The sequence below is a fragment of the Vigna angularis genome, chromosome 4, assembly GCF_016808095.1.
Source record: "Vigna angularis cultivar LongXiaoDou No.4 chromosome 4, ASM1680809v1, whole genome shotgun sequence".
NCBI lineage: Eukaryota > Viridiplantae > Streptophyta > Magnoliopsida > Fabales > Fabaceae > Vigna > Vigna angularis.
Window position 1 is genome coordinate 32,082,901 of NC_068973.1, and position 12,419 is coordinate 32,095,319.

General features: G+C 32.0%; 2 protein-coding genes across 2 annotated transcripts; both read left to right on the forward strand.

The window, feature by feature from the left end:
- The first annotated feature begins 3,962 nt into the window (after positions 1 to 3,962).
- On the forward strand, positions 3,963 to 5,850 carry LOC108332033 (ethylene-responsive transcription factor RAP2-4). The gene has a single exon (XM_017567125.2). It carries the CDS (start codon positions 4,494 to 4,496, stop codon positions 5,553 to 5,555), a length of 1,062 nt encoding a protein of 353 aa, XP_017422614.1. The 5' UTR covers positions 3,963 to 4,493; the 3' UTR covers positions 5,556 to 5,850.
- Positions 5,851 to 10,161: 4,311 nt separating this feature from the next.
- Positions 10,162 to 11,248, forward strand: LOC108330466 (NDR1/HIN1-like protein 13). Its single transcript, XM_017564948.2, has one exon. It carries the CDS (start codon positions 10,238 to 10,240, stop codon positions 10,991 to 10,993), a length of 756 nt encoding a protein of 251 aa, XP_017420437.1. The 5' UTR covers positions 10,162 to 10,237; the 3' UTR covers positions 10,994 to 11,248.
- Positions 11,249 to 12,419: the final 1,171 nt, after the last annotated feature.

The following is a 12,419-nucleotide window of genomic DNA, read 5'->3' on the forward strand; positions in this document are numbered from 1 at the left end:
TTCTCTTTCGAAAGGGATAAATAAAATTAGAAAGCGATGCACATTAGGGTGAATCTAGTGGAGTAACAATTGATTTTCTTTTGGATTTTGTGGGAATTTTAATTGTTTAAGAAAATTTGATTTTATTTGCCCTTTTGGATAAGAGTAGATTCTCTAACCTATAAAGTTCTAGATTGATTAATAAAGAGAGAGGTCAATGACTTTTGCTGGGTTGTGTCTTTTTGTTTGTTAATTTTAGGTTTCTTTCAAAATTATGTATGTTTTAGTGTTGTATGTTGTTCAAAGCTTAGACTTTTTATGAGGAATTTGATGGAAACTAATGAAAGATTGTTGCTTTGGAAGGGTGTTATATGATCTTTTTGCATTCTGTCCATTGGGTACATTGGTTAACTTTGTTTTTAATGTTAACTCCCTGTTTAGACAGGCTTTCAGGGGTGACATTGGATAATTAGTTTGTTTTGATTGAAGCAGGATAGAGTTTAGGAGAAATTTGTGTGGAATTTGGGAATCATTAAGTGGTTGTATGCTTTGGTTTGTATTTGCTGGCCTTAGATTTTATTCCAAACGCGGTAATAATGTTGCTAATGTTCATAATCAAATTTAATTGTGTAAATGATGATGTGTAATTAATTGGGACAAAGATTAAAGAAAACACTAATAAGATAGTAAGGATGGGTTGGAAGAAAGATTTTGACCATATAAAACATTAAATTGGCATACCCAACACTAACTTGAGAAGAAAGATTTAGTTATCATCAGAGAAACGAGAGGTTCATGGTTCAAATCAAAATGGATCCAGATAATTTATCAACACGCAAAAATGATGTAATATACAGTGAAATTGGTCTGGATGTGTCACCATCATCATCACTGGATGACAGTCCCTCAGAAAGTGAGGGGATTTCTTGTGATCCTCATGAAGCTCCTTTTGAATCTCCAACCATTATCCTTCAGGTGAATTATCATTATCCTTTTGAAGCTCCTTTTGGCATTTTCATTATCCTTTATTATATTCATTATTGATCTTGATGAGTTTAATTGAATATTTTATGGTGTCTTGGAACATACTATGACCGATCTGAAGTACAAATGCATCAACTATTGAGGAGCTAGTTTCAAATACCATGAAGCTTCCACTTTTATCCAGTTCATATTCTTCCAGTGATGACTTGGTTAGGGTTGATGATAGGCCGTGTGATTTTTGAAGGAAACCCAGAAAGTTATGGTGAGGGAGAATACCTTCTCTAGTCAGGGTCAAAAGGAAGGGCTGGAGCCAACATCTACGGAGTTGAATGGTTTCCTTTACCATATCACCAAGGGTAAAGGGTGTGCTTTGTATGCTTCATTCAGAGTATTCATTTTCGTTAAGCTCATATGCAGAGATGTAGAAATAATGTACTTGAGAGAAAGTACAGGTTGTTTAATGTGGGTGATGAAGAAGGACTTCCAAGCGTAACTCTTAAAATAATTAATTATGGTGAACATAATGAGGGTGAGAATTCCTTTGACCTTTAGGCAGAATACTAAGTTCTGCTCTTTAAATTCTTAATATGTTGAAAGTTTTAAGTACAACTATTAAAAATGCTGAAGCATAACATTATTTGTTCATTTGAATGTGATACATGCTGATTTATATTTGATCTGTTGATTTTAGTCTTTACCTTTGTTGATGGAAAGAAGATAAATAAGTCAAAAAAGGGAAGACTTGGATCTACTAAAACCCATAGTCCTGAACTACATAGGGGAAAGCACAAAAAAGGTCAAGACACAAATCAAGAAGGTATCGATTTTGATTTCGTATTTGGTTATGGTTTATAAATTCCACATTCTAATATAAATGCTTGCTTGTGAAGAACATACAATAGCTGTGTATATCTTGTGGTTTTATGTGTTGTGGTTTATTTGTTTTATTAGCATATTGCATGTTGTTTGGTTATGAGTATTCATAGTTGCTGTCTCATTGAATGATGTCACATTTATTTTTCTTGACATAAACATTTATATGTATAGAAGGGGCTATAGATGTAATCTTTAGTGAACACTATCAAAAAGTTGGTTGACACCGATATTGTCTTTGGTGTTAGATCTGTGTTATCACTTCTGCTATGCTTTTAATTATTTTGGGTTTTTCATTAGCTTTGTTAATGTTCTTTATGGAGAAATTGGTTTTCTGATTTTGGAAATTTGGTGACTTTTTTTCCTGCTCTGGAGTGTGTGATTACTGGATTTTTATTTAGTGAGATTCATTTCAGAGCTGATGAATTGGATGTCAACAAATGGAAAGGGATATTGAACGTCCTTAGCAAGGGAGAAGAATGCATCATAAAACTTGAAGATAAGAGCTCGGGTAAAACCACATGGAATCTGCTTCTAATATAATGTACAATTTTTTCTTTATTTTTTAATTTTATGATGAAATATATAACTAGGTGAATTATATGCTCGGACATTTTTAAGAGGAGAGCCGCATCCACTGGAGTATGTTATTGACAGCAACGAGTGGTTTTCGCAGATTGCTGATTCATGATGATTTCAAGGACAGTTTTTTAGTTCAGTTTAGTTAATCTGAACTAAAAAATAGTTCAGTTCAATTACTCTGTACTATTTTTTAGTTCAGTGCAGTTTTTTTGAACTAGTTTGTAGTTAACTAAAAATTTTTATAGTGCAGTGCAGTATAGTACATTTTGTCCACCCCTACCTATATTTATAAATCTCACTATAATAACTAAATTAAACTTGTTAATTGTTCATTAATAGTTATCATTGTTTTTTTTATTGTCTATCAATAAGTGTTATTCTTAATTAATCATCTTTTAATTATTTTAACGACGGTCTCTATCGATTGATTTACTGTTACTGTTCCTAAGGTGGTTTGGTTTATATACTACGCTTCCGAAGATACATTACAATATTATTTTAAATATGTTTGAAATACTAATTAATAAAATCATGTCTATTTTCATAGTGAAATATATATATTTTTTTATAAAATATTTGATCAGAAGGGATGAATTGTGGCAATATTTAATGTATGAATAATAATTGAAATTGCGTGAGAAGAGAAGATAACGGGCATGTTTGGTGGGTAGGCTTACCCCGTTATTCGATTCCGTGCGTCTAGACTCTTCACTCTTGTGCTGGGTTCATCAGAAACAGTACTGTGACCTAATTCTTGTCCTGGTGAATTACTAAGTACTGGAGAACAACTTTCCAGTCTGATCTATTATTGAACAAAATAATAAAACTATGCAATGCTTGCGTACATAAGTTGGTTCAATTCTTGATTAAACAACCCAATACAAACTAAAACTAATATTAGATTAAATTAAACGACCATCCATTATCTTGGCCATAAGCAAAAGATAAAAGAAACCGCTCCCCACTTCTGAATTGGAACACTGACTCCATCCTCATAATCTATATATTATCTTCTTCTCATTTCTCATTACTTATTTCAATACTCACTTAAACAATTATTTTCTTTAAGCTCCAACTGATAGTGATTTTCATAAAACTACTAATATATGCAGCAGTTCATACTTCCAAGCTAATTAAACTAAATGGAATAGTTAAGTAAGCGTACTATGGAGGCAATAGAAAAAAAATTAAGAGAAAGAGAAGGATGCCATCGGAATTTAGAATTCAAAAACTATTGAGGATAAGTAGTTGGACTGAACGCGCACTAAATACGGTCAACACGCTTACAGACAAGACCAAAGAAAATGACAACGTAAAAGAGACCGACACCTGACGGTTTCGAGCGGGCACGTGTCCTTAACAAGGTCCAGGGGGACGCGTGTTGTCATCTGATTGGATAGTTCCATAATCAATTTGGGCGGGTCTTACGTCATGGCCTGCAATTTGCTGAAACTAACCAGTGGTTACGACAGCGATAATTAGGGGATTGATTAAGAGATTAAGAATAGTAATCAAGGTGATAGGGGGCTATATAATGGAAAGAGAGGGTGTAAGGCAGAACCAAGAGTGACGAGAGGCCTTCACAGATATTTTTTTCTCTTTCTCCGTTTTCTTCAAAGCTTTCAGTCTTCTGTGGTTCATCTTCTTCTCCTTCTCCCCCCCTCTCTGCAACACCCCGCTTCTCTGAATCCCTTTCTGTTAATCATCTGTCTTTCATACTAAGATTTTTGGGTTTGTCTTTTAACTCACCAAGAAGCAAACTTAGAAGTATTTCTCGAAAGCCAGGTGTTTTCAGAAACGAGATCCAGGTTTTACTGTCAAAATTCGCTAGTAAAATTTTGATCCCCTCCCCCATTTTTTTTCCCTTTGAAACTAGCCAAGAGGGTTATTTTTGATCCCTCGAAGTTTAATCTTATATTAAGACCACAGGATCAAGGAGGTTGTCTATTTGAAATCTCCTTCATCCTTTCTTTGTAGAAAAAAGTTTTTTTAGTTTTATCTTTGTTTTTTAGATCCGGTGTTTTAATTAACCAGTTGTTCTTCAGTTTTAGAAAGACGCAGGTTGAATTGATCTGATGGCAGCTATGATGGGTTTTTACAGCAGCACAGAGTTTCAGCTTCCCTCAGATCCGTTCAGGGGTGAACTAATGGAAGTTCTTGAACCTTTTATGAAGAGTCCTTCCTCAACCCCTTCCTTTTCTTCCTCACCTTCAAACTCCTCTTTTCCTTCTACTTCTTACTCTCCTTCTCCCATCTACTTCCACTCTTCACCCTCCTTCCCTGTTATGTACTCAAACAACTGCTCCGCATCGATGACCCATGCATTTGCCGACGGGTTATCCCTATCCAACACCCAAAACATCATAGGCTTCGCGCATGGACAACCAACGTCTCTTCTCGGCCTCAACCACCTAACCCCCTCTCAGATCTCTCAGATCCAGGCTCAAATCCAGACCCAGAGCCAGCAGCAGCAGAATCCCAACACCCTCAACTTCCTCGGGACCAAGCCCGTCCCCATGAAGCACGTGGGCATGCCTCTGAAGCCCACGAAGCTTTATCGAGGGGTGCGGCAGAGGCACTGGGGGAAGTGGGTGGCTGAGATCAGACTCCCCAAGAATCGGACCAGGCTCTGGCTGGGAACATTCGACACCGCCGAGGAAGCCGCTCTGGCGTACGACAAGGCCGCGTACAAACTCCGAGGTGACTTCGCCAGGCTTAACTTCCCAAACCTCCGTCACCAGGGTTCCTCGGTGGGCGGAGGCTTCGGGGAGTACAAGCCGCTCCATTCCTCCGTTGACGCGAAGCTTCAGGCCATATGCGAAGGCCTGGCTGAGATGCAGAAACAGGGGAAGACCGAAAAGCCTCAGGGTTCGTCGAAGAGGTCACGGTCCAAAGTGGCTCCTCCGCCAGAGAAGGGTGATTCTGAGAAGGGTTCGGACGACAACACCAGCAACAAGTGTTGCAAGGTGGAAGCTTCCTCGTCTCCTGTTACGACGGAGAGCGAGGGGTCTGAAGGTTCTTCGCCTCTCTCGGATCTGACGTTTGCCGACGTGAGCGAGCCTCAGTGGGAAGGTGATTCAGATAGTTTTAATCTCTATAAGTACCCTTCTTATGAGATCGACTGGGATTCTCTGTGACGAAGTGTTCGGAAATTAGAAGACTATGTTATGTATTGAAGGGTATGTATGATGCGTGGTCTAGTCTAGTATATTTGTAGGTGTTAGTGTCTCTTTCAGGTGGCCACTGCAATGGAGTTTTTGGCAATTGCAGGGCTAGTTTTAGTTAAATTACTATTCTGTCAATATCTTGTATAATCTCTATCTACCTTGGGTCAGAGCTGAATTTTTTCTTGCTTGACCTGGGAGAATTAGTCCAGTTATGTTTCAAGTCTTACTTAATGGAATTATTATATGAATATGTAGCTGAGATGAATCTACTAGCCTTTCAGCTTATCAAATATCTCCACATTATTTTGTGTGGTGATGGTTGCTTCTCTGTAAAATATGATCGCTATTCATCGACATCCATCCGTTTGAGAGATATACATCCATGCTAATGTCCCCGCCGTCATAAATAGTCTGTAAGGAGGATCACCCCACTGCATTTTTAAGCTCTAGTTTCAAATTTAACATGGCACCAACAATACATAATTAAGGAAAATATTTTTTTAACTTTTTTTTTTACTTTATTCTAGAAATATTATCATCATTTTATAAGATCTTTTCTTAAATGATGAAGAACAAAACAAGTTTCATTTATCAAATTCTTTTTTAAAGGGGTAAAAGACTAATATTCCTAAGGTCAGAGTTATAAAGATATTCTTAAATTATTAGTAATTGTATATGCTTAGTTTCTTTCTCATAGTAATAGATATGAGAATTTAAGTTTGAGCCAACGAATTTTAATAAGTAGATCTTGACATTTCAAATGTGACTTGATATATATTTTATGGAAGGATGTTATTTATAGAAAACTATGAAATTTATACCTATTGAAAATCTCAAAGATATGAAATTCAAACTGAAATTGATATTTGTTAGAAATTATGAAATTTTGATTTTGATATTGCTGACGTTATTGAAAAGTATATTTTAGTGAATTGTTTGAAGTTTAGATAATTGTTAACAAAATTGATTGGTTAGGGTTTAAATTTGGTTTTGATTTAAATTTGACAGTCCTCGGGAGATATATTTATTTAAGAGTTTAATGAGAGTGAATGCTATTTTGACTTAATTTAGTAGTCGAAATTTGCATAATTGTAATATTGAATTTAGACAAAAGTTTCAAACATTTTTGAACAAATGATATATTTGCTCTCAGTATCATTTTCGTTAAAATATTTTTCTCAAGTAAAGAAGAGTATAAAGTCAACCTTTCTCTCTGATAAATTTTTCCTCAGACGAAACAATTTTCGCTCAAATTATTAAATTTTTCCCCGAGCTATTTTTTTTATTTGTTGTGTTTGCTATTTGTTGTGTGTGTGTGTTTTTGTGATGATTTTTCAAGAAAAAATGTGTTAAGATATTTAGATAGGGTATTGAATTTGAGATTTTGTATTAGATATTATGAATTTATATATTAGACTCAAAGAGTAGAAAGTAAGGAGATTCTTATAATAGTTTGCGGTAAAAAATATAATAGTGTTTTGTAGATCATATAAATTTATCTTGTCACATAAATGAATTATATTTTTATTATTTAACTTTATTATGGTGGCAAAGGATAATAGGTGCACATCTATCAGTTTAATTTAACACCTTTTTTATGTATATGATATTGATGTTTATATGATTTATGACATGATTGATAATCAACCACTTAGTATTCGTAAAAAATTTATGAGATGTGTATCCTAAGAAATGTATGGGTAAAGATTTGAATTGGCTTATTAAAATTTATAAATTACGAAGTATATGATTATATATATATATATATATATATATATATATATATATATAATTTTTTTTTAAACACTAATTTATCATGTATGTTTTTATGTAGATTCTTTCATTACTACTGTGTTCACTTTTGAGGATTGTATTGTTTAGAAAGAAAATGAAAGACTAATTTGAGAGATGAGTGATGTTCACTTTGGAGAATTTGGGAAGACGAAATAGTGTAGATTTACGATATACCATATTTTTGTATCACTCATTTGTATGAGATGATTTGGAGTGAATTAAAGACAATTGTCATGTTTGCCTTTTGTAGAATTTCTTCTTCATTCTCATGTTAAGAGAAAAGATGTCCCATCTATATTTTTTCAATTTCCTTTCATTACACAATCAACTAGGATATATATATATATATATATATATATATATATATATATATATATATATATATATATATATATATATATATATATAATATTATAAATCAAATAAGATAAATTTATAGGTTAAATATATTTTTAAATTTTAAAATTTAATACAAAACTAAAATATGTTTTGTCTAATTGGTGTGTGGAAGCTACTTGGCATTGCAATGGAGTTGTATTGGAAAATTTTGAATCAATCTTACTTCAAAAACAAATCAAATTATAATTTGGTAGTAAATTATTTTACAAAAAATATTAAATTTTAAAAAAATTTCATTTTACTAAATTATAATTTTTTACATTTTTAAAATTATTTTTAATAATTATCTTTAATTTTTTACTCTTTATAAACATTTTTACAATTAAATATAACATTAACAATTATCATTTTATATTACTTTAATAACTAGGGACATTTTGATAATCTTTAATTTCTACAAATTAAACAATTTTTTTTTTATCTCTCATATCAATCAAATCTTACATTAATTCTCACAAACTTTACTTTCACTCTTACTTATCTTTAAATCCACTTAAATAAATAACAAAAAATATATCCTCAAATTTTTTTAAATCTATTCACTCACTCTCCCCCAAATCATCTCCTCCAAGTGTAATGATCATAATCAGTACGAAAATAAATGATGTTACAAGAAAAAATATCAGCAAAATGGACTCAGACGATAAAAAAGTATAAATGTTTGTGTTTTAAAATATATATTTAGAATAGATATTAATAATTTAAAATATATTTAAATTCAGGAAAAAAAATTGTATGTGTTATTTTAAATAAGAAACGTGAGGTGTTAATGTTAGAATTGTTCGTATAATTAATCCTCTTCCCGAGTGGTTTAGTAAGGCATATTCACCTTTGGCATTTTCTTTCTTACTTTAGAGAATTTATTCCTATGGTAGTTGTAACATCGTGAATCATGGAAATTAATATTAATAGTTAGTTAAATTTATGTTCATTGTGATCCTTTGTTACATGTAGTATTGGTACATGTTAAAGGATTACATATATTTATCACAAAAGCTGAATATGATTCTATCTTTGTCTTCTTTTCTGGTACAGCTTATCTTTCCTTTTTCACAGATAAATGGTGTGTGGTGCAGAAGCATTGCACAATTAAAACCAGAGATAAGAAATAAAACCATACTTTTTGAAATTTGCTTATCAATATTTCTTATATGATCTTTGATCCACATCACATAATTATTGAGGTGATTCAGATAACAGACCAATATATATATCACGCAGAATCTCAATATTACATGAAACCTTATAAATGTCACTAGAAAAAATATTAATTTTTAACTCGTAAAAAATAGTTTTAAAATAAAATCCTGTCAGAATTATTAAATATCTAAACCATTTATATTTCAAATATAAATATAAATAATATATATATATATATATATATATATATATATTATTAACTTACGTAAGTATATTAAATTTTAGTTAATAAAAATATTCTCATATATTATAAATTTTAAGTTTTAAAGTTACATAAATTAACAAATTTTTATATTATATATATATATATATATATATATATATAATATGAATAATATGTACAATATACATTTGCTATAAGATGTATATAAGGTTTATATTACACAATTAGGTTTAAAGAAAATAAAAAACATTTATATACTTTCCATAACTTTATACTTAATATGTGCAAGTACGGTAGATAAAATAATTTGGAACAAAACAGATCAATTTGATCAATTTCCTTGATTTACAAAAATTTGACTCAAATAGACTTATCCACTACAAGAAAATACATTGAAAATTCTAATTCGTCTTGTCATAAGATTAGCTAGAGAATTGAAGTTTGACACGCCAATTTTTTAATTTTTTTAATTATTTTAATATATCTTTATTTTTAATTATATATAGATATATATATTAAAAGTATATTATGTATATTTTAAAAGTTTAATTGATTAATTAATATTTCTATAACACCTAGACTAAGATGATAATAAAATAATATTATCTCAGTTGTATCGAAAATATAAATAACTTAAAACTCTGTAACACTTTAATATAAACATAAAATATATTTATTCACTAATGTACAAAAAATAATTTAGGGTTTATGAATATAATGGAGGTGCAGAAAGAAGGACATAATAAAAATTAGGGTGGGTTTATATTGGGCTTTGGTAGGCTGACTCAAGTATTGGGCTTTTATGTTATTTTTGAATAATTGACTAAAGTAGAAGAAAGCTAAAATGATGTAATGGTAAATGCAAGGATGGAGGTTGATTGAAGTGAGAGGAAGTTGAGCCGTTGAAACTGGAAATGATAACCTAATTTATCTCTGAATCGCACGTTATGGTCTTTGGTGCATGAGGGCATAGACTAAGTTCAGTTTGACATCCCCGTGCAAAGCACCCACCCACCCACCTCCCCAACTCTCTAACAACGTTCCCACTTTCTGCAATTCGGTTTCTTTGTCACCTCCCACCGCTCCTCATATTCTGATGGAGGAGCGGTTGCGGCCTGCGCCGTCGTTGCCACCAGAATCTCCTCCCGACATAAATTATGAGAGTAGCAAACTCCAATCACCAGGCATCGATTTGAATACCTACGTTGTCCGAGTCCCGAAGGATCAAGTCTACCGTTTTCCACCCCCCGAGAATGCTCGCCTGGCGGAGCTGCATCAACCCTCTCCTCCAAAACAGGCGAAAACGTCACGATGCTGCTTGTGTTGCATAGTAGTCTCCGTTGTCTTCTTGGTTCTTCTGATTGTTCTGGGAGGCGTTTTAGGTGGACTTTTTTCCATGTTACTCTCACCAAAGGACCCTAAGTTTTCGGTGGAAAGCTTTAAGGCGGCAGAGACCAAAGACAAATACAGCATGAGTTTAAGAGTCCACAATTCAAATGCAGACCTGGGCATTTCTTTTAAAAATAATAGCAGTGTGAGCCTCTCTTTAGATGGGAAACAGATCGCCAAAGGAGACTACACAGGTATGCATCTAGACCCTCTTGATACGACATCGTTTGGCGTTGCTTTGAAAGGATCAAAAACTCCTAAGAAGGTGGAGGAAAGCGTTAATAATACCAAAAAGAAGGTGGCTGTTACATTCTCCTTAGCCGTTCGCTCTCGAGCACGAATGAAAATGGGGTTGTTGAGCAGTGGGACAATGACATTCGACGTTTCCTGCATGTTCAAGTTAGATACGTTGGCAAATTCCACTCGCATTCTCTCTCAACAATGCCAAACTAAACGAAACTAGGTAGCTCCCGCACCTGAGTAGATCATCCAGGTCTTTTCCTTCTCAAACTTTTTTCTTTTCGTTTATCAATACATGGCCCTGTCGCCCCAGGACTATGTGCATAACTTCTAAATACTTATTATTCTTCATGCATATATTCATAGCATATTCTTCTATATCAGTAAATCTCATTTTAAAACTTTTAAATGTTTATTTGTGTAAGTTAGGATATGCCAGATGGGCCTAAACCTTGTATTGGTGGATCTCTTCAGACTAATGATAATGGGCCTTAATCTATGTATAAGAGACTCCAACATGGCATTTAGGTAATTTCAAACGGAGGGTTACTCCCTACACCACCCCACTTTGCTCCCTCCACCACCACATTTTTCTAAAATTCTAAAACTATCCTTTATATTTTAAAATATCCTACACCCCACCTCTTTTCTTCAACAGATCCGTTACCTTTTTTTGTTTTTTAGCTTTTAGTTATTTTATTTTTTTTGTTTTAAATTAATATATAAATATTATTTAATTATTTTAAAATTATTACTTAATTATTTATAAATTAATTTTATTTTATTTAATAAAATAATAATTATTAATTTTAATTTATGTATTATTATTTAAATAATAATTAAAAAATTTATTATAAATATATTAAAACGGATGTGGCGACATCCGTTAACCAAATCCGTTGTATTTTTGTTTTTTAGTTTAGTTTTTTTATCTTTTTTATTTTAAATTAATATATAAATATAATTTAATTATTATTTAATTATTTATAAATTAATTTTATTTTATTTAATAAAATAATTATTATTAATTTTAATTTATGTATTATTATTTAAATAATAAATAAAAAAAATTTTAAAAATCTATTAAACGGATGTGGCACATCCGTTAGCGGATGTGGCACATCCGTTAGCGGATGTGGCCACATCCGTTGAAGTTTTTTTTTTTAAAATAAAAATAATAAACTAAAATATAAAATATGTAAATGGATGTTACGGATGTTGATATCCGTTTTATAGAAGGGCAAATAAGGTATGGGGAGGTGCAGGGAGCGGTTGGTGGGGGTGGAGGGAGCAACTCTCTTTCAAACGTTGTTGTATTGGACCACTACCCAATTGTTCAAGGAATTATATATGTTTAAGTAAATAAAACCTTATACAATTATGCTCGCATAGATCGGTTTTTTATTTTCTTTCAGTGTTAATTTTATTTAGATAATAAAACATAATTTAAGTTAGTAAAAGCAAATATTGTGTTAAAGAGATCAATATATGATAATGTTGAGATTAAACTTCACCAAATCTCACTGTCTTCTATCTCTATCAGTTATAAATCAATTCTAATATATTATGGTAGCGTATTGATAAGTATCATTAATAATTCGCTTTTTCAATAGTTAAATTTTAATTTTTATTATTAAATATACATGCCT

Coding starts and splice junctions, on each gene's coding strand:
- LOC108332033 (XM_017567125.2), top strand. CDS start 4,494: ATGGCAGCTATGATGGGTTTTTACAGCAGCACAGAGTTTCAGCTTCCC.
- LOC108330466 (XM_017564948.2), top strand. CDS start 10,238: ATGGAGGAGCGGTTGCGGCCTGCGCCGTCGTTGCCACCAGAATCTCCT.